The sequence below is a fragment of the Dermacentor albipictus genome, chromosome 2, assembly GCF_038994185.2.
Source record: "Dermacentor albipictus isolate Rhodes 1998 colony chromosome 2, USDA_Dalb.pri_finalv2, whole genome shotgun sequence".
NCBI lineage: Eukaryota > Metazoa > Arthropoda > Arachnida > Ixodida > Ixodidae > Dermacentor > Dermacentor albipictus.
In genome coordinates, this window is record NC_091822.1 from 60,229,276 (window position 1) to 60,256,621 (window position 27,346).

Here is a 27,346-nt window from a genome sequence, read left to right on the forward strand (position 1 = left end):
TCCAGGACAGCTGCCAAGGGGCGTATTGTGCCATAAAAATACCGGTGTACTGTAGCCTCAGATACTGAAAATAATGCCCCTAAGCACCTAAAAGACAGAAATGTCTTAAGGCGAACAAGCACCATTGTTACTCGCTCTAATACACTTCTTTCTGCATTCAATTCATCAAATTCGGCCACAGCATCAGCAATAGTCCTGAGAAGATTCATATCTTCTACACCTGTGAAGGCTTTAACACAAGCGTCACTGTGAAACTGATCAATTAGAGTTCTGCTAGCAGGGGGTGCTGTATCTGTATTAACCTGCACCGCCTTGTGAGAAGCAGCAGTCTGGCTCTCGTTGAACTGCAGGAGGGTCTCGACAGCAGCGCTTTCCAGGTTTTCAAACTCTCTTGCGTGGGCCCTAAGGAGGACAAGAGCCTCAGCGGCATCATCTTTCCTTGTATGTTCAGTGACGTTTCCGCTGCTTTCATGTTCCGATGGTTCCTGATAATACAGACAGATAGTGGAATGACAAGTTGCACGGAAAAAGGCAATAGAAACAACTTTTCTTTTTGGCTGCACGCAATAAATAATACATATTTCGAATAGAAAATTACACACTACAAATGTTTCTGAATCTTGTATTACAGCATATTGAAAAAGTTTGCACGGAGACACGAGGACCAGCCGAGAAAAAAGGTTGAGCGCTCACTCACAACTAAAGTTTATTCAAAGGCATGCATGAGTAAATAGGAAAATCAAAACAAAACAAGGCTGTCATCATAAACATCACATGTTAGCCCGTGTGAGTTGGCCAAGAACCGAAACTCTATCACAGAAGCAGACAGAAGCCTTTCATAAAAGTATCGGCAGAGATGTGTGCGTCAGTCAGACTTCTGTCCGCTTCTCTAACAGGGAATTTCGCTTCTTGGCCAACTAACACAGGGTAACACGTGATGTTCACAATGACTGCCTTGTTTTGTTTTGGTTTTCCTATTTATTTATGCATGTGTTTGAATAAACATCGGTTGCGAGTTACCGCTCGTCCTTGTTTTCCTTGGCTTGCCCTCGTGTCTCTGCACAATCTTTTTCAATATGCATTTCAACCAACTAGCCAAACTCTCTGCTCCCTGTAAACAGCTCATGCTAAAGTGAGTTATGCATTTCAGAATGCAATAGTGTTTTAGCCACTCTTGACTTCGTTTGGGCATCGAAATGGTTTGCCTTATGTGCTCAGTTGTGAAGCACGCCATATGAAGCTTTGCAAACTTTGCTACATGAAGTTGAGCTCAAACTTACACAGGCTGGGCTTCCACTTTCTGAATTACCCTGCGGTGATGAGCAAGGAATCCTTGGTGCGACATTATGCGGGTTGAGAGTAGGGAGTCCTGAAAAAGAGCATGAAAATGTCACACTCATTAAGTGTAGGTTCTTTGCCTGCAAATAAAAACAATGGCTATAGCTTGTTTAATTCACATCACGAGTGAAATTAGTGGCAAACAATTAATTCACCAATAAGAAAAGAGTGTTGCCCACTTTGCAGAAAATGAGAATGTACAAAACCAAGAACCTCCAGGAAACAAAATTTAGAAGGATGTTTTCATGAACTTAGTGTATAAGAAGCATCATATTCCATGGGTGCTAAGAATAAAATTTGAGTAAAAACCACTCTAACATAGCAGGCCAGGCAAGAAAGTGCGTTGCACACAAAAATTTGGGAACACTACCGTTATTTTCACACACCATAATAAATTCAAGCGCAAGTTAAAGGGAGCCTTTAAATTGCATAACAAGTGACACGTGCACTAGCACACCCTCAGTAAACCTAACATGCGATGAAATTGATTTTCTTGATGCCACTTGATTTTGCCTTGTCTTTTGTTTGGTGCTAATGTGCAAAGCTTTGCTTTAGGCTGTTGTACGTGTGTGTGTTCACATGCCCGATTAGGATGTCTGATGAAGCTGCATCATTTCCTTTTTGCCTGTTTTCTTTGTATTTTGAGCTCTTTTCATGTATAATTGCAGTTTTTCAAATAAACGTACAGTTGCGAGTGAGCGCTTGTGTTGTGCTGTTACCCTCTTCTATGTCTTCGTCTTTAAGCGCTCGTCTAATATGAACATGTACCAACAGCCCAATTCCTCACGTTAAAACAAGTTACCATTTCACTTCATAACCATTTCAAGACAATTTGTCAATTGATATTTTATAAAATGTGGCCTACTTGCTGCTCTTGCTGATCCCCGGAAGGCTCTCTCAGCCGATGCCTGGCTCCTGGCTGGATCATTGCTTTCAAGGCTCCGCACAGGTAGACACCGTGACGGTGCTGCTGTTTTCTTCAATTGTCGCCGGGCTGGTCGCCACATTTCTGGTGCTTTGAAATATGAGATCACAGTCTTAGTAACATATTTCCCACGGTGTCATTTGGAGGCACACATTCTGTATGCAACTAAGATGGGCAGATAACTACAACCACTACTGAAATCAAGGGCACAAAATAGTAAAAGCTTATAAAAGGGAAAGTAAGAAAATGAATAAAAAGATTTTTTTCAATTTCAAATGTACCATAAATCTGTACTCAGTTCGAATGAGTGTATGGGTAGACTTTTAATACCTTTTAAGGACTACTACTGAAAAGTTACAATTGTATCATAGAAAGTTCCCATGAAAGCACACACAACGACACTTTTTGATCTTCACAGCTCTATTTCAAAAATGATAGCAATGCACTAAGTGCATATTGGGCTCAGCAAAGACTGGATAACAGTCACAGCTGTGCAACTAGGTAGCCAATACTTATCTGCTTATTTTCATCCTCCCTAATTATTTTCAATGGTTTTAACCTTTATGAAATATATTATCCTCTATTATTTTTAACTTTGATAACAGTGTGCGAGTATAATAATCCATCTTACAGAACCTGTTTAGGTCTCAAAACATTCACATGCACCCAGTTCTGGTGCATGCTAACAACGCAGCAGAAAGAGTGACAAAATATCAGGGAATTGATTGAAAAATATTCAAGAAGCATTGCACATAGGAAAGTTTTGCAGACTGGATTAGTTTCGAATCAATAGTTTTCAAGATTGTGATTGCAATGTGCGGCATAAGTGAATAATTATAACAATAATTAACAAAATAACTCGCACTCTGAATTCTGCACAAAGCTGTAAGAATGACAAATCATACAGGGAAATGTGTATGTATTAATACCAGCACATCAACCGAACTAAATATTTTCACCACTACACGCATTTCAACTGCAATATATTGATATATATATATATATATATATATATATATATATAGATATTTTTTTCAATTTCACTTGAAAGCATCAGCTCAGCCTGCGAGCGCCTCCACAACCATCGAGTAGCGGCCTCTAGAAATTCTGATTTGATCTAATAACTCTACAAGGGAATGCTGCAATAAAAGCATTTCCTCCCGGCTCCATAGCTTAGATGATCAAACGCAAAGCACAAGTTAGCTCACAGCTGCTGTACTTCGATACAACGGAAGGGCAGAAAACGCTGGCGCCTAGCATAAATGTTTTAGTGCGCGTTAAAAAAAATGAAGTAATCAAAATTTATCTACCAAGGCATGTTTGGAGGCATTATGTTTTTCTGGCAGGTAAAAGCCCAGTTATCCAAGCAATTTCAACGCGTGCATACTAACGGCGACTGTGAGGCGGTCTGGCGGTTCGTCACAGCTGACAGCTAGCAGTGATGTTGATCAGACATTAAAGAGCGCTATCGAACACGACATAAGGTGCCCCACGAAAGAAAATATTCTCCAGCTAAAATGCCGCTCAACACAAAAGTGGTCATGGTGTGCGCCCCTCGTTAAGACACAACATAATACAAGTAGAAAATGTTCACTTACCAGTTGTACCCCAGAAGAAATCTTCGGGAACAAAGTGAGCGCTGCACACCTTCATAGTTTTCGTTACAGGCTTGCCAATTCGCAGTTTGACTGTCCACTCCTTTTTCATTCGTTCGTCGCAAGGAAACGAGTGAAGGCTTACCTCGCCTTTGACTGCACGGTGTGTGCACTGAGGCACACAGCACATTTTGTTGCTCTTGTACGTCTTGCCCATTTCAGGAAAAACGTTACCGTGAAAACAGCGTCACTGCGAAAGGGAACCTGTGCCTCAGCTGTGTAGATAACTGCAGACCTTGAAATACCGCTGTAAAAAGCGACCGAACGCAAATACAAAACAAAGGCTCCAGCGCAGCACGCTAACTGAACACGGGCGACGCGGGTGCGAAACGCGGGTATCCCCTCGCTGAGGGTTACGACGGCTGCCGCATGGCGTCGCCACCATCTGTGAAAGTTGCGAATAGTGATCTAAGGAAAGGAAGGACGCTTGATTCTGCCTACTTGGCGCGGTAACACATGTGCATCCGCCACGCACCCGCAGCTTTCCCTTCATAGCCACAGAAAGTTGTCCGCAAGTATAGAAGAATGCTTAAGCGGAACCAAGGAAAAAAAAAAAAGGAGCACGAGCGCGTAGCACGTGAGGCCAAGGTGGAACGCGAACGAGTAGCACGTGAAGCGCTCGAGATGAAGCACCTTGAGCTTGAGATATTGAGGGCTCGAGATACCCGACGGGTCACTCCCATCTCGAGAGAAGGTGAGCGTAAAATGAAGGACTTGATGCAGTCATACCGAGTCGGAGAGGATCTGGGTCTCTTCTTGGTGAACCTTGAGCGCACGTGTGAGAGGGCTGGATTTCTGAGAGTCACGTGGTCGCGACGACTGCTGAGGTTGCTGCCACGTGACGTTGAAGACGTAATAGCCCGCATAGAAAGCAATATTCAGTGAACTATATGACAAAGTATACAGTCTAGTCTTCTGAAAAAGTACAAGTTGTCGGTGGAAGCATTCCGAACAAAGTTCAGGGAAGCCGAAAAGGCCAGAAACGAGTCCTACGACGAGTTCGCGTAGTCGTTAATGGCCGACATGAAATAGCGGATAAAAGAAGCCGGAGCTTTTGGTGACCACGACAAAGTGGTAGAGGGCTTTTTGCTGGAGCAATTTTTTTCCGCCGACTGCCTGAAAATATAAGGTATTGGGTGCAGGACAGGCCAGGCAAAGAGACAGTCGCAAGGGCAGCATAACTTGCTGAGGAATACGTATCGCGCCGAGGCCCCGAAAGTAAAGAGGCGCCCAGAAAGGAGAATAAATGCAAATCCGACAAACAAGAGCGTTGGTTAAGGTCGCGACCGTACAAAGGAAAAGAGAAAGCGGAGTAAGCGACCAATAATAACGAGAACAACAGAGAGGGAAAGGAGGAGCCACCAGAACTCAAAGCTGAGCAAGAAAGAAGGCTTTCGATGCTAGAAAGCCAGTGGTGCGCTTTAACTGTCGGAAGAGAGGACACACTGCCGTCGGTTGCAGAAATCCAATAGTGGTCATTTTGCCAGTCAGCAATACAGATGACAATATGAGATTGTTAAAACCACACATTCGGGACCTCATAGTGAATGGCAAACATTGTCGCGTACTCTGGGACTCGGCCGCCACGATGGACGTCGTTCATGCCCCATACACGGGACAAAGCCAATTTACAGGAGAATGCGGTTGAATACAGCAAGCAACAGAGGTTAACAGTCTTTGTCTGCCGGTAGCCAGAGTGCCCCCCGTGCTGGGGGTCCTTTTGGAACACTTCACACAGAAGCCTTCGTGTAAGCGCACCTTTCACTGCAATATCCACATTAGTTTTCAAACGGATCTGACGTATTGTTGTGGAGCAGGGCGAAGGAATGGTGCAAGCCCCAAGCAGATCTAAGGCACGACAATTCGCCGCAAAGGTAGCATCTGCAGCCCGAGCAAAGGAGGACACAGCCTTACACAAGGAAACCTCAAAGCGCTCATTTGAGGTCATCAATGAAAGCGAGTTCGTTGAAGGCGCGTCGGCTAAAGAACATGTTACCTAACTGAGTCGGGAAGAGCTGGCAGTTTTGAGAGAGAACGGGGAACCTGTAGCATCTCGGGAAACGGAATGCAGGCGAAAGCTGCTAAACGTAACAACTTGCACATTGATTACTGAGAAAAAAATGGACCCCACTCTTCGGAACCTTAAGCCCAACAGTGAGGCGGAGAATGCTAAGAGAAACATAATGTTCCAAAAGAGGACACGCGTTCTCCATCGAAGGTATCGCGATAGAAAAGGAGTCCAGTTTGATCGACAGGTATTGCCACAGCTTTACCGCCAGTACCTGCTGCACTTGGTTTGCGGGAATCTTTGGTGCGGACACCTTGGCATTCGAAAAACCAAGGACCACTTGTTGCAGGAATTCTGCTGACCCGGTGCTTTAGGGAAATAGAAGCACTCGTAAAAAGTTGCGACACGTTCCAGCACATTGGCAAGCCTGGGGACAAGGCTAAAGTTTCCATGAAACTTGTTCCGATAATTACGGAGCCGTTTCACAGAATTGTAATAGATACACCCGCAACTGCAGTGCGGCTATCTGTCACATTCTTACGGCACTGTGCCCCGCAACCATGTTCCTTGAAGCATTTTTCTTAAAACGCTAAGCTAAAGGAAATTACAAAACACTTCGACCTGGGGCGCCGCATCTTTCCGCTACCACACCTCAAGCTTAACAGGCCGCATGGCGCTAACACTGCACTTACTACAGACGCACATGTACCTAAACCCTGCCAAATTACACGTTTTCTATCCAGACGGGTACCCCAGCGACACGTGCTCCTCGTGCGGAGACACGGTGACACTTGCACACATGCTCTGGGAGTCTAGAAACGCTCTTCCTGACGACTGTACCTCGGACACCCGGGAGAAGTCCCTCAGAAGCTCACTTCTCGCCGACCAGCAATTCAGCAGGCCCGCGAAGCGGCCGCCAGGTGCTCCCTGTCGGTCCCTACGTGGGAGACACCCGCTACGCGCTAAGCGCGTCCTGCAGGACCCCAATAAAGTTTTCCAGTCCATTCGGTCGGGATCGTCAACGCACTTTTGTCCATATTTGCGCGAGTCGGTTTCCCAGAGGAAATTGAGTCGGACCAAGGAACCGTCTTCACGAGCTCCCTAACCTCGACATTTCTGGGAAAATGCGGTATCAAACTTGTCCAAAGTTCAGTCACCATTGTCCATAGTTCGGTATACCATCCCCAGTCCAACGCCGCAGAAAAGCTTCACTCGGTCATGAAACGTCTGTGGCGAGCCATGTGTTATGAGCGCGAAACACATTGGGAACTCTGCTTGCAAGCAGCCATGTTTCGCCCTTCGAACCCCCCTGCATGAGCCGACAGACTTTTCAACGTCGGAGCTAGTCGTTCTTTGAAATCGCCACTCCGGATTAATCGGGAAGTCCGGTAAGGTCGAGCTGATGATCCATCTGTCGTTGAATACGCGCTAGATTTGGCAGGACGAGAAATGCACAGAGTCCAAGGTAAGGCCAAGCTTTACTAGGACAGAACGGCTCGGGCGCGACGCTTCGACGTAGGGGATTAGGTAATCATAATACGACCGTCACGGAAAAACAAGCTGCAAGTACAGTGGCAAGGACAGGCTGACATTGTTCAGAACTTATCTGACACGAACTACGTAGTAACAGTTGCAGGTTAGAGAAGGACTTACCAGGTATACCGTGGCAATTTAATGAAGCCCTATCGGCAGAGGGAGGCCGTTGTAAACATGTCCCTCAACATGCCAGAAGAAATGCCGCTTGTCTTTCCCGTGTTGGCACTGCAGCAACGGAAGCAGGCGTGTTAATCGCGCCGGAATATTCTAAGTCGTTCATGGTTCAGTGCTACACGAGTGCTCGCGGAAAGGGTGTTGTGCTTTGTCCAGAATGGACATAACAAAGAGGAGCAACCTGTACTCTATGCCAGTAGGAAGCTCACTGCTCGTAAGGAAGCATACAGAGCATTGCATTGACCTACGTGACAGGTGGAGAAATTTCACATTATCTAGGCATAAAAATGCTTACGCATTCAAAACATATATATTTATCTACGTATTATTGCAGGGAAGGGGCACAGAGGGGAACGGCGTTAAGACAATTTCATGATATGTTTATCGCGCAGCAAAGGTGTGGCGCGCCATTGGCTACGCCGATAGCGACGTCGTTTCTCTCTCGCAGCAGAGTGCGCGCTCAGCAGTCACTCTCGGACTTCGTAATAGGTTCAGAAATGTGTCCCTGTCTTTTATTAAATGAAATATGCAGCCCCGGTGCATTACTTGGTAATTATAGTGCATAACCGAGTCATAAACGCTATGATCAACGCATTACGAAACACAAATGCCTAACATAATTAAGAAAGATTTTGATGAACCCGCCGGATTAATACAATGAATCGTTTATTGCACCGCTCCATAATATTGATTACACGAAGCGCAATGTGCGACATTTCAAATAAACAACGTGATAAACCCAAGCCGAACGTTCGCGTAACCTCATTAAGAAACACAAAGACGTAACCAATAATTGAGAAAGTTTGATAAACCGTCAGAATTAACCCAGCGCTAAACACTAGGGCCGCACATTTCAGCTTCGCTGGTTCACCATCTGTATCGGGTGCATGGGTGGTAAGTTTTTTTACTTCTAGTCGCTCAAGGTGATAATACCAATTAGGAATTGATGCCGCAATTGTTTAGCATTATTTGGAAAAATGTCATCAAACTCAATCTAAGCTATCGAAGCAGAGCTGTTTAATAAGTCTCTCGCAAAAGGGAACTCGCAATGGGTATAATACAGTTTGCACAAAAACAACCTGACGGCACCGTAAACGAGGCCACTTATATTAAAAAAAATTGAGTCACACTGACTAATGAAAGCGTACTGAAATCTCCTCTGCGGAGATGTACATATCTTTGGAAAGGTTTGCACTGTTAGGATCTGAAACCGAACGGGAAGAGGAGGGATGCGCGCTTCCTGATGTAATGTATTAATCGCGACGAACTTAGGGAGACCCAGACATTAACGCAATGCCTCTCGTTTTAAAAGAACAAGGGGCTGAATATATTGTGGGTAGGTCCGTCCGAGGAACCGTTGAAGGCTACGGGAGGAGAAGACGTGCACGATATCACGCGCCACACGCAGTGCGCGCTAAGCAGAAGAAGAAGACGAAGCCAAGTGATCGTTCCTGGTTTGAAAGCACTCGCGTCTCGCCTGCAATAACAGCAGTCACGAGAGGCAGGGCCTCCGAATATCATCCCTCGAAGAGCCCGATTCGGGAGCCCGCTGCCCCGGCCAAGACACCCGATTCGCGCCACAGGAAGGTCTCCGAGGCCGATCACGAACACGTCGTCATGGATTCGGCCGGTGCCAGCAAGACCAAGAGGCCGGCCAAGAAATCGAAGAAGCACAGGAAGGCCGAGGGTTCCGCCTCGAGGACAACGCTCGAGCCCGTGGGAGGCGCTGGCGTTAGAGCTGCATCCGTTGGCACCGCTTGGCTGGCGCCACCGACCGAGGACGCTGACAAGCGGTCCAGTTCCGCCTCGGGTTCGGATGGCGCGACGGCTTCCGCTGGCCCAGATGCCCCCAGCATCGCGGTGTCTCATATCGCCGCGCCGAACAAGGTGACCGAATGTCCAAAGACCAGCGCCTACACTTCCGGCTTGCCGACACAAGGTGCAGGGCGTCAGCCGGCAAGCGCCGCCTTCGCAGGCCGGAAACCTGGCGCCGTCGACTCCCCTGGCGCGACCAGCGCTGTTGCTGCCGGTGGCCAGGTGAAAGACGCCGTCCAGAGCTCGGGCTCCTTTCAGCTCTTGGCTACTGGCCCCGGGAATCCGGAACAGGCGAGTACCAGATCTGTGAGCCCCTTCGCGACCTCTCTTGCCGCCAGCGCTGCGACACAGCTGGGAGAAGGCACGACCTCGTCACCGCCAGTACGTAAAAAAAAAAAAAAAAAAAATGTAGCACGCAGAAAGTAGCTCGGAACGTATGTGAATTGGTGATATCCCGACTCAAGAATTAAAGACCGTAATGCTCATGAAAAGTACGCGAAATGGCACAAAAGAAATGACAAGTGGGCAAATATTTAGTTTAAATAAGTAAGGTCAAGAACGCTGTATGAACAAACTGTTAAGACAAATAAATTTACGGGGAAGCTCAGCCGAGATCCTTGATCTTCACTTAAAGACTTCTGTAGGGTACTGGTGATAGTGATAGTAAAAACAATGTGTCATTACAAACGTTTTCTATGCAATGAAACTGTGCCTGCACTCATGATATCACACGCTACATTATATGTACATGCCCAAAAAGTCTGATGACGGCTATCTTTTGCTCCTCTTGAATTAAGTATACAGTATACATTTCAAGCGGATCCATCGCTAGGAGCTGTTTGCGAACACATTTTTTATATTTTCGTTTCCCACAATTTATTCACGAAACTATTCAAAGCAAGGCAGTTCTTACAATCTCAAGTTAACCACTTTGTTTGGCTTCACTACTGAGACGAAGCATTAATTTGAAGTCAACTCTGATTCTCCTATTGAAATACATGTAAAACAAGAATGTACTCATTAAACTACCGTTGAACCGATTCGAATACAGTTCGTGGATTTTGAAAGAGAATGTTAAATGATAACATGTAGAAATAAAAATTTCTGCGTTCTACACCTACTTTTTTACAAAAATTGCCGAAAATCAGTAACCTCGAAAAAAGTTGAAGCACAAAGTTCACCAATCCGTAACTCAGAACTGGAAAGAGATACAGTTATCTGAATCTCTTGCATACATTGAAGGGGACGCATTCTGTAATTAAATTTACAGCCTATGTTGAATTCCTAAAATGCTCATGAGGGTTTTGCAAAATTCCTGCCCACTGCTAGGAGCTATATTTGAGCGTGGTGCAAGTACAATAACGTTGTCCTCTTTAGATGCACGTTTAAATAGATGCAGCCTACAGAATTGTACTATTTTTACTTAGTACTTAGTTAAACAGTTGAAAATCTGGTACTTTAATGCTTTTTTTCAATATTGTAATTATCAACCGTGCTTCTCGACAATTAAAGGCACTAATAAACACTTTCGCTTCATACACTCACTAGGTCTTATCCTTTCTTTTAAATTGGAACAAACGTCGCCAAGGTCAGTGCAGTGGCTGCCGAGAAAAACGATCTCTCTGTCCTTATGTATTTACACAGCAGCTCCTGTGGTTCTTAAATTTCAGATTCCAGAATGTTTCTTCATTCTGAGCTGCACTTAAGAAGTTGTGCGCCACTTGCCGTGTTGCGCCCTAGAGTATGAAACAAAAGCGGAGAGCAAGAGTAACAACAATTAATCACAAAAAAAAACATTTATGATAAGTAACAGTGCAGTGCTCTGCAGTGTTCGAAGCGAGATGGGGATGCCTGAGATCACGTAGTTACAGCGGAAAACATTCAGGTGACATTCAGGAGAATAGAAAAGGTCCGAACCAAGGTTAGTTTGTGATTGCAGGGAGAAATGTCGCAAGACGGCCATCAAGGCAAAAGCCCCTGTGCGTAAGGCAGCCAGATGTCTTGCAGAAGTAGATTCAGTGGCATGGCTAAGAACAACAGCAGAGTGAAAGCAAAATGAAATTTGCGATTCCTAAAACATGTTGTGGGAATCCTTGAATCCAGGAGAAAAATTGGACGACGTTTAAGCTTCGCCTTTAAGAGTGGAAAGCGATATCACTGAAAGATCTCTGAGTGCTTCTCGCGCTTTCCGGAAACTGCAGCTCATGTAACTGTAATGTTTACCGGGAAATGCTAGCAGTGAACGCTATGCACGAAGGTGAGCTTTGTGGTAGAAACGCGACCTCTTGCGTGGGCCGCGGATGCGTGGAGGCGAGCGCCATCTGGATGGTGTTGCAAGGAACCGGGCGCGCCGCTTTATGAATGGTAGAAACGCTGGAAAGGGGATTGTGTTTGAGTTTCCGCGTAACAGAATTATGTTTTCTCGCGTGTTCAAATTACAGACCGACGGTATCATGTCTGAAGGTTGTGTGTGGGTCGTACTTTACGATTTTCCCGATGTACTTTAGTTTGAGAAATTCAGTTAGTTCAATAACATGTTTGCGATACACGGAGGGCCTGCGTGGTTGTGTATGCGTGGTTCGGAATGACTTTTCGCTCACAAGACGGTCGACGCAGCACGCGGCACGCAGACGCCGGATTTTATGCGACATGGGGCTCCTAAGGCTCTCGCGTTTTAACGCGAGAGCGTTAAGGAGCTCGTGCCGCAGAAAAGCCGGTGTCGTCGGTGTCGGCGGCGTTGGCCGTGAGTGATAAATCCCAGAAGGCACTTCATAAATAAACAACACCTTGCAAGATGGGCTGGTGGGAATCGAACCAGGGTCTCCGGAGTGTGAGACGGAGACGCTACCACTCAGCCACGAGTTCGTTCCTTCAAAGCGCGACAAAATCGCCTCTAGTGAATGCGGTGTTGCCTTAGAAACGCGCCGTAGAAAGTTATACTGCGGTGTATGTCGGTAATTATGACCATGTAACTTACAGAAGTCGCAGTTTCACGAGTAGCGAAGTACGTTTCCGCTACATTTCTTCTGCGCTCTGCGCACACGCAGAGCCACACAGAAGAGCCCCTCCTCGCAATGTATGGCGCTGCCCCGACAAGCGGCGCCCCACTCATCCCATGATCGCGTCCGCCTTCATGGCGCACCGCGGCTTGTTTATCTGTGCCGATCGCGACGTTTCGGTGGCGTAGATTGTTTGAGTAGGTGGTGCGAACGGGGTGCGATAACGCTATCGCGTTCCACTCTTGAAGGCGAAGCTTAAGCGTCCTCCAATTTTTGATATATATATATATTTTACATAAGTACGTAAACCGGCCACAGTCGCGCGCCGCACTGCCTTCCTAATTTTGTAACGTTTTTTCTTGTATGTTTATTTCTTGTTAACCAATGTAACAATTTTCCCTTATGGTCTGTTGTTGCTTTGCAGGTGCATGCGAAGTTGATGTAGAAACGCAGTTTCAATTTGTTTCAGTTTACTTAGCATTCATTATTACGCAAATATTACTGATAAATGAGATAGTGTGTTCATATACGATGATATACCTTTCGTACAAAGCTGAGATAAACTCGTTTGTTCAAGAAACGTTCCGGTTGACAGGCAGCGCTTGTGTTTTTTCTGCACCTTCCTTCGACTTCTGCAGTGCGCCGTTGTTAGTAGCTATGGGCCACTGCAAAGTGGCCCAGTTTTCTATCTTCCTCAGATCGAATTTTCAAATCGAATTTTGGAAATGATAACTGCGCTATCGCCCAGTGCTAAAGGGTGAACACAGCCCTCCCGCCTCGTGTGACAAGCGCTCGCATCGAGTGTCGCTTCTGTTATTGAGGAAGACCTACGTATATTTCACCACAATGTAGCTTGAGAGCAAATTTGTGTTTTCTTGAAAGTATGACCACATTTATGAATACATTGAGCTCCTGTTAGAATACACTACGTTGTACCTTGAGATGTCGAGCAAAATATCACCTTAAACGCGAAGTTTGTCTTCTTCGTTGTTTCAGCCGAATACCGCAAGATGACTGTCCTTTATCAGCTGGCTTTAAATTTTAATAAATAGCCACTTCCGTTTCAATATATAAGGTAGATATATGTAACAAGTGTGGCTCTTACATTGAAATAAAATATGGCGGAGTGGTAATTCCTGTTTCGGTATAGTAACTAATTGTTTTCTATGCAACTAAAATCGCTAGGGCACCTATCACGCTTGCAAGTACCACGCTAAAGCTGGCCTGGGTCGAACCTAGGCTGATACCCTTGTGTGGTGTACCAGTGGGAGGTCTTTCTACTACCCTTAGGCCGCGACAAAATCAGACAAATGCTTCTGCCGGTGAAGATGGTTTAATTGAACTCGGCCACTGCCCTCGTGGCATGCAACGGCTCGGGAAACGAAGCAAAGATGGTGATGATCATCGCTCCGTTGTTCGAAGATGAAGTTTGAAAGTTGAAATTGAAAACGATTTGAAGATGAAAAGGAGTTGCTGACTAAACGAGTAGTTAGGCCATCAAAGCAAGAGTCAGCAATTTTGTTTCATTCTTAAAGAGCACTTTCGCTTCAAGTTCAGATTCGGCTACAAACCTTATTTTTTTATAAGACGGCAAGCTTTCCTTCAGATAAATCTGTGGCCTTCGTGTGCATACACCGCTAATAATTCGTGAATTTCTTGCTACCTTAACCATTTAGACGAAACTTGTCCCTGCCGACGCCAGCACCAATTCAACCATCCTTTAACATCCCTTTCCAGTGGCATCTTCTCTGAAGTGGTGTTGCGTGTACCGTTTTCGAGATAGGAAAGAAAAACAAATATCGACAACGATGGAATTGCTTTTGATTGTTTTTTTTTCTCTGAATGCTTTGTCTCGCTTTTGATTTGAGTCATGTTCAACGGTCACAAAGCGCGATATCGTAGCTATAAATCGGTCGACCTTCTACAGCGGGACGCCATAAAAAAATCAGCAGGACTTCACTACATCGGAAAACAGGTGCATCGAGGGATCCGATGGGTCACTATACATCAACGAACCAATCATTAAATTTTGTTTGCACGTGCAAAAAACTGAGGACGGGGAGATCAGGCAAGAGCAGTGTCAACTGACTGCTTCACAGATCTCACCACCCATACATGTCGACAATGAGCAAAACAGCTCCAACAAGAAGCCACGAAAAATCGCAACACACATCATGAATATAAGTGCATGATCACTGTACAAGTACGGCATGTTTGACAAGAGGGTTTTCAAAAAGTCGTTCGCGCCAAGTAATGCGACTAGAGGTAACGGTGACGTTGACGATATTGTGCTCGATCACGGCCAGGTGAACGACGACATAGCTCCGTGACGGGAGTACAGGACGGAGCTATGCTTAATTCCCGCCGACTTCAGCTAGCTTTTGCCGTACTTTAACTGCAGTTGTGAAACATACCGGCCAGCTAAGAACTAACTTGTATCCATTATTTTTTTTTTGCAAAATGTGAACAATGCTTCTAGCACATTTTGGGCGCGGTAACTAAAGATTTGTTTTTCATGATAGGGATAAGGCTGATTTATAAAGGGATGAGTGGTGGTTGTCCAAGTTTATATCATAAATTGTGTAACTCATAAATTTGCTATATATGTCGGACCCCTCTATACGGCCTTCGTACACTGCAAAACCATGTTTTTCATATTCCGCTACATCTTTTTTTTTTGCGTACTCTATATATCCGTCACAGTACAGTAATCAGACATCACAGAGGCATGCATGACTTGTAGGAAGAGTGCGTGAATATCTCAAAGATGTGGAAATCATACACCTCCTACAATTCTTCCCAATAAAAATGGGAAAGTGCCAGAACAAGCGCGTCCAGCCAGGTAACAGAATCTATTTGTTCTCATTGACTACAAGAGAGAACTATCCAAGATGCAAGACTAGAAAGAAATGCAGCATGTGAGCTTGGGCGAGTTTGGTTTTATAGTAAACTTGCAAAAGCGCGCTACAAACACAACACTGACAAGAAAGGCAGCGTCGCGATCGTTGTACTGGCTTCATTGCCTGCGAGTCGTTCCAAATGCGCATTACCAAGGAAAGAATAAACTGTCAAGAATATCAGGGAATGCCTCGGCAACGTACCAGTGCTTAAAACAATACATTGATGTCCTCGGCCCTACTGTATGCTGCATTTTGAATAGCTCACTGGAAACAAAATCAATACATCCTCCTTGCTTAAAGACCGCCAAAGTAGTGCCGATGTTAAAAGGAGATCACTCGAGCGCATCCAGCTACACACCAATTCCGATCCTTAGCGTTATTAATACTACTTTTGAAAAAAAAAAAAACATTATGGCGCTTCGGATACAGAAAGTTTTGTGGAAATATAAGTTTTTGTACACTCAGCAGCATCGGTTTCGTATACATCACTCAACAGCACCTGAAATGTTATGGTTAACACAGAAGCATAATTAAGCATTACACCTAAACTTTTTAGTAGTAGTGCTATTCCTGGATCTGCAGAAAGCATTTGATACAGTAGACTAGCAAATTATTATAATGAAACTGCAGCATCATGATTTCCCTGGGAAAGTTGGCGACCTCTTTTCCTTTCACGTTAATCGTCGTCAACAGAAAGTAATGATAAACGACATATCGTCTTCTATGCAAGCTCAATTAATAGGTGTCAAAACATTCCTTCTTCTATTTATGTAAGTGCCCTTCCCAATACTTTGCAGTCATTTGATGTATTCATGTGCGCAGACGACATGGCAATGGTAATATTGGCTCATAACTTCATTGAACTTGAAAACAAAGATGATTCAGATTTAAAATGCGTATTAGAGTAGTGCTCAGCTAACATATCAACATAAATGCAAGAAAACAATGTATACACTATTCCAACCACTCAGTCGAAATATGTATTATGACTTTTATTCAAAGTAATTCTACTTCTCTTGAGTGTACACCTCTTTTCCGGTATCTCGGGGTGACGCTGGACCCATCTGCCTCGGCGGGATCAGGCGCGGGATTCACTAAGCGAAATTACGAACAAATTTTGGCGTCAGAAAAATCTTACGAAAAAAGCGTATTCACAAAGCTGAAGCTGTTCGTAAGATCATCAAGCCTGCGTTGCCTGCCGCTGCAGAGACGAGCGCTGCAGTCGAAAAAAATTAAGATATATGTAACGGTAGCACAGGTGCGAACTTCAGTACTTCCGCCAATAGTATGCGTAAAGGCCAGAATACATGGAGCGAACATTCACGACGAAGTTCGGGCGGCAGAAAATCTGCCGCGGCGCGACGCCGTATGTTCGTCGGGCTGCGCTACATGGAGCGAAGACACGGCGGCCGCCGCCGGCGATTCGCGGCGTTGTTATGAGTGTGGCTAGACGAGGCAAATGCGCTGTAGTGAAACACATGACACACACAAAAAAACTTTAACGACAACTATTATCGCTTTTGAATTGCAGAACACTCTAAAACGCGTAAAATTTTGTTTAGAAATTATTTCTAGCATTTTTTATGTGTTTGAGGCATTCATGTGCCGATGTAGTGTAAAGAAAGCGGCGATGCTATGCGTTGTGGCAACACTGGGCGAGAAGCCTAGTCGGAAGTCGTGGCGGATAGTGAGGCCTGATTGACTCGCTTTGGGGCGCCGCTCGTTTGCCGCTTCCGGTATCGTCGACGCCCGACGAACTTTTCTGCGCCAGCTAGATCGGCGGCGAACGACGATTTCTCCGCCGCCGCGCGTCGCGCGTGCGCCGCCGGGCGTCGAACGCCGGCTATTCGTCGCATATTCGCTCCATGTATTCTGGCCTTAAGCCGATCCACAAAGCCTAAACAGGCACCACAGACGACGACTTAAGAAGGAATTTCTACGATAGGGTTGTAGTGGTCTTACGAATAAAATCAGGTTTATCTGCGCCGCATGAGCTCACACGGGTTGGAACGGGCTGTAGCGGCTGATGGACCAGACGCCACACCTGATAGTCGAGGATGGCGCGTGCTTACATCTTTGATGCGCGCTCCGATTTTTCGCCTCAAAGTGCATTGAACTGTTCAATGCGTAATCATATTGAGGGTACGCTGCTATGGAAGGCGGTAGCATTAATTCTGTACGGCGAACTCGTGCTTAATATCTGATAGGCATTGTTTATGTATGCAGGCAATAGCCTGAATTTTTCATGCTCGTCATGACATTCCATTGTGTGTTAGCAAATAGAATTGAGTGTAGTGTCCGTCCCTGACAACCGTCAAGTTTGTCATTGATTTATTTTGAGCACTTTTATCGTATTCTTTTTTTCTAGTTTGAGCATTTACTCTTGCTCATAGAGCTGCGGATGATTTCTTTCCAACGCTTTGCGGCTATAATTCTCCATCCTAGAAGAAACAATAAAAAAATCGCCTAAGCGTTTCTAATTATCAAAACGTGTTGTTGTTGCGCAATTCACTGTCGTTTTCCGTGCTGTAGGCCTCAGTCATCTATTATATAGTTCACAGTTTCAATTGAGCGCCAAGTCGAAGCGACGTAGTGTCTGTGCCCATGGTTTTGATCATTTTGTCGCCCACGCTGTGAACCAACGTGTGCATACGTCGGATGGGTATCCTGCCTGTGACATGAAGCCATGACATGACATGAAGTCAATACAGTGACATAAAAGATGGCGAATAAAATCACGTCCCACCATTGATACGGAAATCATGTAGACGACTTGAAAAAGGTGATCGTGTGAAATGTACCTCATGAACGAAGAGAATTGTCACATGTCTAATTGCACATAAAACGCACACGCGCACGCACGCACGCACACGCACGAACATGCGCACACCCGCACACATGCACATGCGCACACACGCACATACGTGCACACACACACACATGCACACACGCGTGCACACACATGTACGCACACGCATGCGCGCACACACTCACAGGCACTAACACGCACAAACACACACGCGCACACATGCACACGTGCAAGCGCACACGCACAGACACAGGCGCATGAACACGCACACATGCGCACACGCACATGCGTGTGCGTGAAGTGTTGTATCTCGAAATTTTACGTTAATTATCCCTAGCAAAGATTGAATATCGAGAACGGCTTCACATAAAAGATCGCTTGTCATTTTCCGTAGGCCATAGTATATAAGTTGTGCATAACGTTTGAATAGATTGACTTTTCTAATAAAATATCTATAGTGGCAATGTGAGAAACAAGATGTGGCGACCGTTTTTGTTGGCAATATAAGCATGTTAAAATAACTCTGTGTATCTCTTGTGCAGTCAGTTTTGCTTACAGGTCCTTTCTTTTCTTCTTTGGTATTCTACTGAAGCGCTCTTTAAATCTATGATATCCATTAATTGTAACTGCGTTTCTTATGTGCCGAGCTGCCTTATAAAACACTTTTTCTTACTAGGTCTAACACAGCTTTCGTGTACTTGACCCTCTACGAGGCTCTGGCTATGGCTCTAGACAGATTTTGAGTACTTTTATACGAAGTAAAGAAAGAAAATGAATCGAATTAAATTGAGATTTGAATTGCTAGTGACACTGTCTTGCTCAGCATTGCGGAATATAAGTTAAAACGGAAGATTGAAGAATTCAACCACCCATGTGTAAGCAAGGGTTTGAAAATCGTTATGCGCACAACTGAGGTAAAAATAAGTTAGCCTGGCAAAGAAGGCAGGACTTCGCGGTTGTTCGTAGTCTGCTTCTTTAAATTGCGCTTTTTACTTCAGTAAATTATCTTGCGCACCGAATGAATATTCCTATTCCACTCCAAGGCCTCTCAAGACGCACGAGATGTAAAGCGGGACGAATCTATCGGCCCTGATGGTCGTAATGAGCGATGAAGGAACATGGCGCCGGTGAATGCAACGGTTTTTCAATGTCACCCAGAGTTCCGTGCAGCCTGGCGGCCGCCAAAAGTTCTCCCTCGTCTCCTCGCCGGAAGCCGTCGGCTCGCGCAGGGCAGAGATCATCGCCTTGCTGGGGTTAAACAAGCCGTCTAGCCGGATGAGCGCCTGCCCGCAGACTGGTGAGTATGCGTCGAATCGTACGCCCAGAGGGCGCTGCTCAGGGAGCACGTGTAGTATCCGCACGATAACGCAAGGGGCAGTGAGTGCATTGCTGCGTGAGGCCCGAGCTGGCTGCCTGAGGACAAAAACATACCGGAGCCAAATTTGCGCCTCAGGATTAGGGTGTTTGCTGCAAAGAGCCGGGAAACGACTGGGCGCACGGTAATGCAATGGCCAAGATACTGACCCAGCGAGACCCGTAGGGAGTGCCCACCTTTGGAAACATTGGCATTCAAAGATCTTGGAATGCGAACGTTTCTGTCAACATTTAATCCTTCTATCTATAGAAGGATTAACTGGTCAGCAGTCGATACAAGAGGCGATTAGAGTACTGGTGGAAGAAAAAATGGGGAAGAGATTGGTAGAACCAGAGTCATTGCGAGTGTAGGTAATGGTGCAGTATAATGATAGAGGTCTTAAATATGAAAGTTAGGATCGTGATCAGATAGGCAAAAGGCGAGATAACGATAGATGTAGTATAAGCTGACAGAATCAAGCAGTCTAGGGGACTATTTGTCCCCGCCCCGTTTGAAAGGGGATGCAAATAAATGACATTATCATCATCGTATTGAGTATCGCCCGTAGGTAACGCCCAGTTTCTAGAAGCTCTGGGATTCAAATCGTACAGCAATAGGCGGTCAGCATTCAAGCTAAGCAACATATGTTTAGAGTATTGGGGGAAGAAGCAAAGAAGAATAGATAGGACTCGATCCGTTACAGGCGAAGGTAGCGGTACTAGGTAGATATAGATGTCTTAAGGAAGAGAGGAATACTTAAGATGTAGGCAAAACGCTAGACTGATAAGCAAGTATACATTACCTGATTCGCTCAATCAGGCTATAGGAGTCTATTCGCCACCCACCTGTTTCAAAGCGGACATAAAAATCGTCATAATCATCCTGGACATACAGGAGTAAACATTCGCAGCTGAGTGAGACATGTGTCCGCTTGTGAAAAAAAATCAATCACGACCGAGGACATTGCAACTGAATGCCAATATATTCACTCACCGAGCATCTTAGAAACGTCCACTTTTTATAACTGCCGGTACTGAAAGCGCATAGGAGCGCTGACACGTCAACGGCGGAGATAAGCAATAGTCGTTTAGAGCACTAGTGAAAAAAAAAAGAACATGGGAAGCAGTTAGAGCCCTAGTCCCTATAAGTGTAGGTGAGTCACATGGGCATATAAACTAGTGATAGGCAGAATACTAGCCTAGAAAAGATGTAATAAAACATAATTATACCAAGCAGGCTTGGACACATATCGTCTCCAGTTCAAACAGGGTCCATTAGTAATCTTCACTATGATTCTGCAAACACAAGAAACGGGAAGTCAACGTAGCAGAGTGTGGGTGTAGGCCAGATTGGGATTCATGATTTGGGAAGTTACCGCAGAGAACATAGGAGATCTCCCTTTCGTCGTTTCATGTGTTCCCTGCGGTAACTTTCCAAATCGGGAAATCAGAATCGCCCCATGCATACTACGCAGACCACTATAGAGAAACCAGGATTCAGCGCATACCTGCATAGTCACTATACCTGTCCATACGGCTCGGGAACTATGAGTGCTAAAGTCTTCTAAAAAAAAAAATTTGCACGAGACCATGGCGGGCAGAATTGTAGAGCTATATATTAGAGCGGAGATAGGGTATGTCGGGCCTTTTTCATGCATGCAGCATGGGGAAAGCCGACAGCTATTGTCCAGGGGAGATTTTTATTTATTATTTATTTATTTACAATACTGCCGGTCTCATATCGAAACCATAGCAGGTGGGCATATGATTATACATACAATTCATGTTTTATATACCGAATGGTAACAACATGAAAACATGTAAATGAAAATACTACATCAAACAGGTTCAATGCACAATTTTACAACACTAATAGTGTGAATAACAAGAGAAACTCACAGAAAGAGTACACTTCAGGTTACATGTACGTAAGGATTATTAGAGTGTTATGAAAAGAAAGAAAGAAACAAAGGGGATAAATGTTTAGCTATAGTTCATAAAATCGGAGTTCTGACGATTATATATGCATAAGAGCTATTCTTTCCTAACTAATTATTTCATCTTCTAATAACTTAACAAAATCATACTGCGATACTGTGTTAGTTACAGATGCATCTAGGTTATTCCACTCGCGAACAACACGGGGGAAAAAGGAAGACTGAAGTGTATCGTTAATACAAAGGAACTCGTTTAGGGTATAGGCATGATTATGACGAAGTACGCGGGATTTAGAAAAAGTAACGTATGCAGAGGCATTTATTTTGCGTGAAAAAAAAAAAAACTTACGTGGCGGCATAGCGTTTCAGAGCGCTTTCGACAGATACTATAATTTCTGGACCATATAACCTCTCGGTCCTGTAAGGTGACCAAAATGTGATGGCAAAGACAAAAAAAATTATTGAAACGATAAAAAAACATGTTAGTATTGCCTCAGCCTGACTGGTGGACGTTGTTACCTTTCTTCCTGCGATAAGTAAACGTGGTAGCGGTCCGGTAATATCGCTGTCGGGGTGTTTGTCAACCATATCCCCACGCACCGCAATTTTTCTGCTCTATTCATCGGTCACTTATGCCAGAGGTGAAGACGACATTACATATATTCAACCGTATTGGCTTCCGACAAAGACATAGTTTCTTCGAAATCATACTTTATGTGAAGTGTCGCTTGGTACTAAATGTCATAACGTTCATGATAGCTGCCATTCAGTGTCTTTCCTGAATTTATGAGGCATTCACCGAGTGACAATTTGCGTTATCGGTGCTGTGGCAAAATTTGTAATTCTCGGAGGCATCCGATGCATGAGTCAAGGACACAGCTGTGGACAGACAACGCGAAGATAACGGGTTCAAAGAAAGAACGGAATTGACAAACCTTGATATGCTGTCGTGACGCCTCTTTCTTATGACTTCGGGTCTTTTATGGCGTAGTTTATCCGTCACCTCGCAATTCTACCAGCATCTTCAAAGTTTCCAAATCAAAAACCCCCTGAAGTCGTTGCAGTCGCGTTCAATATGAGCTGCGACACAGTGGCTGTGGTCGAGGGGTCTCCAAGACTAAATGGCGGTGTCGACATACTAATAATAGCTTTAATAAACACAAGTACTCGGAACGGAATTTAGGGGCGCTACAACGTAAAGCTGTTCCAAACTGTTTCCATTTCTCCATTTCTGCAATCAGCCCTCCAAGAATGGTAAAACATATTTCGGTCTACCCCCGCTTCGCTGGCAGTTCAACCACCTGAACGTGCTGCAAACCGCCAGAACTCTCCATCTGAAATGACGTGCACGCACTGATTTTGCATAATTAGACCAAACAAAAGGAAAATATTTATTTCGGATTCCACGCATTTTTCGCCATCAGCCCACCGCTATTGGTCAAAAGTTTTTGGCCTACGCCCACTTTACCTTTCTGTCACGCGACGTCACAAAACCGTGAGAACTCGCCTCTTCGAAGTGACGTGTACGTATTGAATATGGAATAACATGGCGAATAAAAACTGATGTTTTTTTTTCTTTTTGGAATAGCCGGAAACTACGCTATTCCGAGAGGAAAAACAAAAATTTGCCCACCGATCGCTTTGGAACCGGCTCTTCGGAGCTGTGAGCGAATTGATTTGCGTGAAAAAAAAAATGATTACGTGGCGGTATAGCGTTGCAGAGCCCTTTCGACAGGTATACGACATCGCTCTGCCAACTATTCTTTGCTGAGGATGCGTTCTAGCTGCATTTTTAATTTCCAAAAATTGCACGCCACCGCGGTTTGCGGCCACCCACCGCGAACTAAGCAATACGAAGCGGGCTAATCGCAGATGCCTGCACCACCCTCCTCATCCGGTTATCTACATTCACTGCACTGGCTCGGCCCCATCGAGAGCTTCTCCACTTCTGCGTGTTCCTCACTTATTGTCACCCAATTAGATAAGAGAAACCTGTCAAGGTAGGCAATTCCATTCGCTCTGAAAGCAAACAAAAGTGACCTCCTATGAACAAGGAGAGCGGTTGATATGGTGGTTCAAATCACGATACGGGTCAGCGCCCTACGGTTGCGTCGGCGGTGACGCCAGGAGGCTGGAATAAAAACAGATTGCAATAGATTTACGTTATAGGACCATATCTCTCGAGAAAGCGTTTGATTCTGTCGAAACCTCAGAGTCATGAAGGCATTACGGAATCAGGGTGTAGACGAGCCGTATGTAAAAATAATGAAAGATATCTATAGCGGCTCCACAGCCACTGTAGTCCTCCATAAAGCAAGCAACAAAATCCCAATAAAGAAAGGCGTCAGGCAGGGAGATACGATCTCTCCAATGATATTCACCGCATGTTTACAGGAGGTATTCAGAGACCTGGATTGGGAAGAATTGGGGATAAAAGTTAATGGAGAATACCTTAGTAACTTGCGATTCGCTGATGATATTGCCTTGCTCAGTAACTCAGGGGACCAATTGCAATACATGCTCACTGACCTGGAGAGGCAAAGCAGAAGAGTGGGTCTAAAAATTAATCTGCAGAAAACTAAAGTAATGTTTAACAGTCTCGGAAGAGAACAGCAATTTACAATTGGTAGCGAGGCACTGGAAGTGGTAAGGGAATACATCTACTTAGGGCAGGTAGTGACTGCGGATCCGGATCATGAGACGGAAATAATCAGAAGAATAAGAATGGGCTGGGGTGCGTTTGGCAGGCATTCTCAGATCATGAACAGCAGGTTGCCATTATCCCTCAAGAGAAAAGTATATGATAGCTGTGTCTTACCAGTACTCACCTACAGGGCAGAAACCTGGAGGCTTACGAAAAGGGTTCTACTCAAATTGAGGACGACGCAACGAGCTATGGAAAGAAGAATGAAAGGTGTAACGTTAAGGGATAAGAAAAGAGCAGATTGGGTGAGGGAACAAACTTGAGGTAATGACATCTTTGTTGAAATCAAGAAAAAGAAGTGGGCATCGGCAGGACATGTAATGAGGAGGGAAGATAACCGATGGTCATTAAGGGTTACGAACTGGATCCCAAGGGAAGGGAAGCGTAGCAGGGGGCGGCAGAAATTTAGGTGGGCGGATGAGATTAAGAAGTTTGCAGGGACGGCATGGCCACAATTAGTACATGACCGGGGTTGTTGGAGAAGTATGGGAGAGGCCTTTGCCCTGCTGTGGGCGTACCCAGGCTGATGATGATGATGATGATGATGATGATGATGATGATGATGTTGATGATGATCTCTCCAACGTTTCGTATTGTGAGGATTGGGGGCTCAATCCCACCGTTCGTAACCACTTGTCAAGATTGGAGTCTGGCATGAATTAGAAGGTAGCTGGCCCATGCCGTCGTCCAACTTATCCACGCTGAGTACGTTGAAGGGAAGGACTGCTTCTCATCGAGAAAGAGAAATATGGGTTTATTTACAGTATCTACATAAGGACGTTGCAGTTCATCAGTCTAGCATGACTGCGATAGAAAAGTACTGAGCAGTCGCACAACAGCGGTTTATAAATACTCGGTCCTCCCTCGATCCCAAGGTGAGGGAAACGTTTGACCAGTCATCGTAAACAAGTCGCCTCTCTGCGGGCGGGACACGCACACTCACACACACTCTTCTTTGCGCGAGGTTCACGGTCCCCAACCGAGGCCAGACGGGCTTCGTAGAACTCTCGGCTTACATCAGGAGAGTTGGCTTTTATTCCCCGAGCTGAATACTCTTGAACGATGGGTGGCCGCCGCTCTAGCTTAGTTGGTATACAGCCCCGAATGCTCACTGCGGAAGGTGTCAGTCCGGCTCCGACCTGCGTTGAGTAGTCTTTTCAACCACTTTCACTTACCTTTGTTTTATCATTTACGCAATTCAACTGAACATAAACAAAATTATATTCCCCTATCATGTTATTGCGTTCAGATTTGTATGGACTGTCCAGGCGCATTTCTGCCGTCGGCGTCGCCATCGCCGTGAGGTTCCGTATAAAGTCCAAGGGCGATAAAATCGTCGTCGCGCGCCGTATTCTTTAAGTACGAGTGAAAGCGTGCGAGGGTGATCCGGCGAACGCGGTTCAATCTCGCGTGCGCGGGCGAGGAACGCGGGACGGCAGCGCGCCCTCTCCTGTCACGCACGAGGCAGTGGGATTAGGCGAGGGAGGAGCGTTCTTCTCCGACGGCTGCTAGGGTGCCTCAATGTCCTCCTCGCCCACCGCTCAGTACAGAGTGGAGACAACCACGGCGTTTACTACGGCGTCGGGCACGTGATTGACGGACGCCGTAAGGACGCGTTGCCGTCTCTCGTGTGTCTTGAAAGTGATCTGCGACGGGGCCGAAGTGCGCGTCCATGTGGGCCTCATCTTCAAAGCGATTTGCGATGTTTGCAGCGTGCGCGTAGTGCCAGTAGCTTCGTGTGCGCTTTGCTTTCGACGTTTCGTTCGCGTTGAAGCGAGAAATGCGCGAAGGTCAATTCACTTGTTGCTGCATCGATCCCTCACTCCAGCATTTTGACAGCGAGTTTCCGCGCTCATCGAGCGAGATGTGTTCATGTTTACCTGTGCGCGGGTGACACCGTGCTTGTCAATTTACCTAAGATATGTGTTGGCGGGCTGGTTGGTTTGAATCTGCGATACAATGTGTAAGCGCGACTGAACAATGACGTACAAACGCAGAAAGAAGCAGACACACAAAGACAGCGCCTCCCCTTTGTGTTTTTCTGCCTACGTCCTCGTTCAGTCACGCTACATATCCTGTCATTTCCAACACACGCCAATTCCGACGGCTCGCGCGTAGCGCGGTGTTGACTAGCGTAGTGAAGCTTTTCGCTTCAAAATATTCTCCCCGCGCGGACCGCGCATGTTTGTCGCCGACAGCAGGACAGCACGACAACGGCGACGGCGCAAAGTGCGCCTCGATTGTCTCGAAATTCTCATCGCGATAAGAAGGCGCTTGTCTGCTCCGCATGCAGGGTCGACGAGCTCGCCGACGCAAGTGGTCCCCACGTCGAACTCGGCACTGGCGCCACGTCGTGCCGCAACTCGCCGAAAGGAGTACCCGACCAAGATGTCGACACACTCGCGCAACAAGTCTGTCCACGACTCGGAGGCCCTCGGCAAACTGCACGAGCTGGTGCGTCGCCGCGAATGGCGGCTTTTTCGTTCGCACTTTGCTAGAATGTCGAAAGCACAATCATGTGGCATTTCGTTGCGTAAGCACCAGCGTCTGTGTTCCCAGTAACTCTTCCGGTGCACCTAGTTTGATCAGTCGAGAGCGCGTCATTATTCTTTAACCTGGTAATGAAGCAGCTCAATAGTATGAAGGCATGAAATAAAGTCGACAATCATTAGCGATTAATGGAGGGCGTCGCTAATGATTGTCGACTTGCGTCACCGTTGTCGTGCTCAACTGCTTCCAGATGAGTGACGAAGTGGATAAACAAACGAAATGGTGGAACGACGTTTCGCCATTCGGCATGGCGAAGCATTGGTGTAGAGGGTACAGGCGCTATGTAAAATTGAAAACTCCCATTACGTGGCGTATAAACCAAGGAAAAAAAATAACAAAGCTAAAATTGGTAACTGTGCCGGTTAGAGCAATTTTATTAACGTGGCTTATTTCGCAGCTGTAGCTATCTGGGAACGAGAGTACTCCATCCAGCCGTTTATCTGCATTTAACTTCATTGCATCCAGCCAAAATCTCCATTTAACTTCATTGGCGCAAAGGAGACCATGTGATTATGAGAGCGCCACTCCCTTGACGTAAAGACGAAGGAGTTATATGGAGTTCGCGGGTGTCCTTGTGACAGGGTTACTCATCTCGGCGCACGATTGTAAAAGACGCGGAGCCGCATTGCGCAACAGACGGGCA

The 27,346-nt window shown here is 45.7% G+C and overlaps 1 protein-coding gene and 1 long non-coding RNA gene across 3 annotated transcripts in view; one reads left to right on the forward strand and one right to left on the reverse strand.

The window, feature by feature from the left end:
* On the reverse strand, nucleotides 1-4,110 carry LOC135896292 (uncharacterized). The gene is made up of 4 exons (XR_011511745.1): nucleotides 3,862-4,110; nucleotides 2,204-2,353; nucleotides 1,281-1,369; nucleotides 1-485 (listed from the first exon to the last, which is right to left on the reverse strand). It is a non-coding gene; the product is annotated as an uncharacterized lncRNA (long non-coding RNA).
* Nucleotides 4,111-9,072: 4,962 nt separating this feature from the next.
* LOC139055951 (uncharacterized) overlaps nucleotides 9,073-27,346 on the forward strand; it is a 45,298-nt gene continuing 27,024 nt past the window's right edge. Inside the window, exons 1-3 of one of the 2 annotated variants that reach the window (XM_070533632.1) lie at nucleotides 9,073-9,832; nucleotides 19,318-19,456; nucleotides 26,447-26,607. In XM_070533632.1, the coding sequence (XP_070389733.1) occupies nucleotides 9,254-9,832; nucleotides 19,318-19,456; nucleotides 26,447-26,607 (879 nt within the window). In that variant the 5' untranslated portion in view covers nucleotides 9,073-9,253. The remainder of the gene's footprint in view (nucleotides 9,833-19,317; nucleotides 19,457-26,446; nucleotides 26,608-27,346) is intronic. The other variant, XM_070533633.1, reaches the window with a different exon arrangement.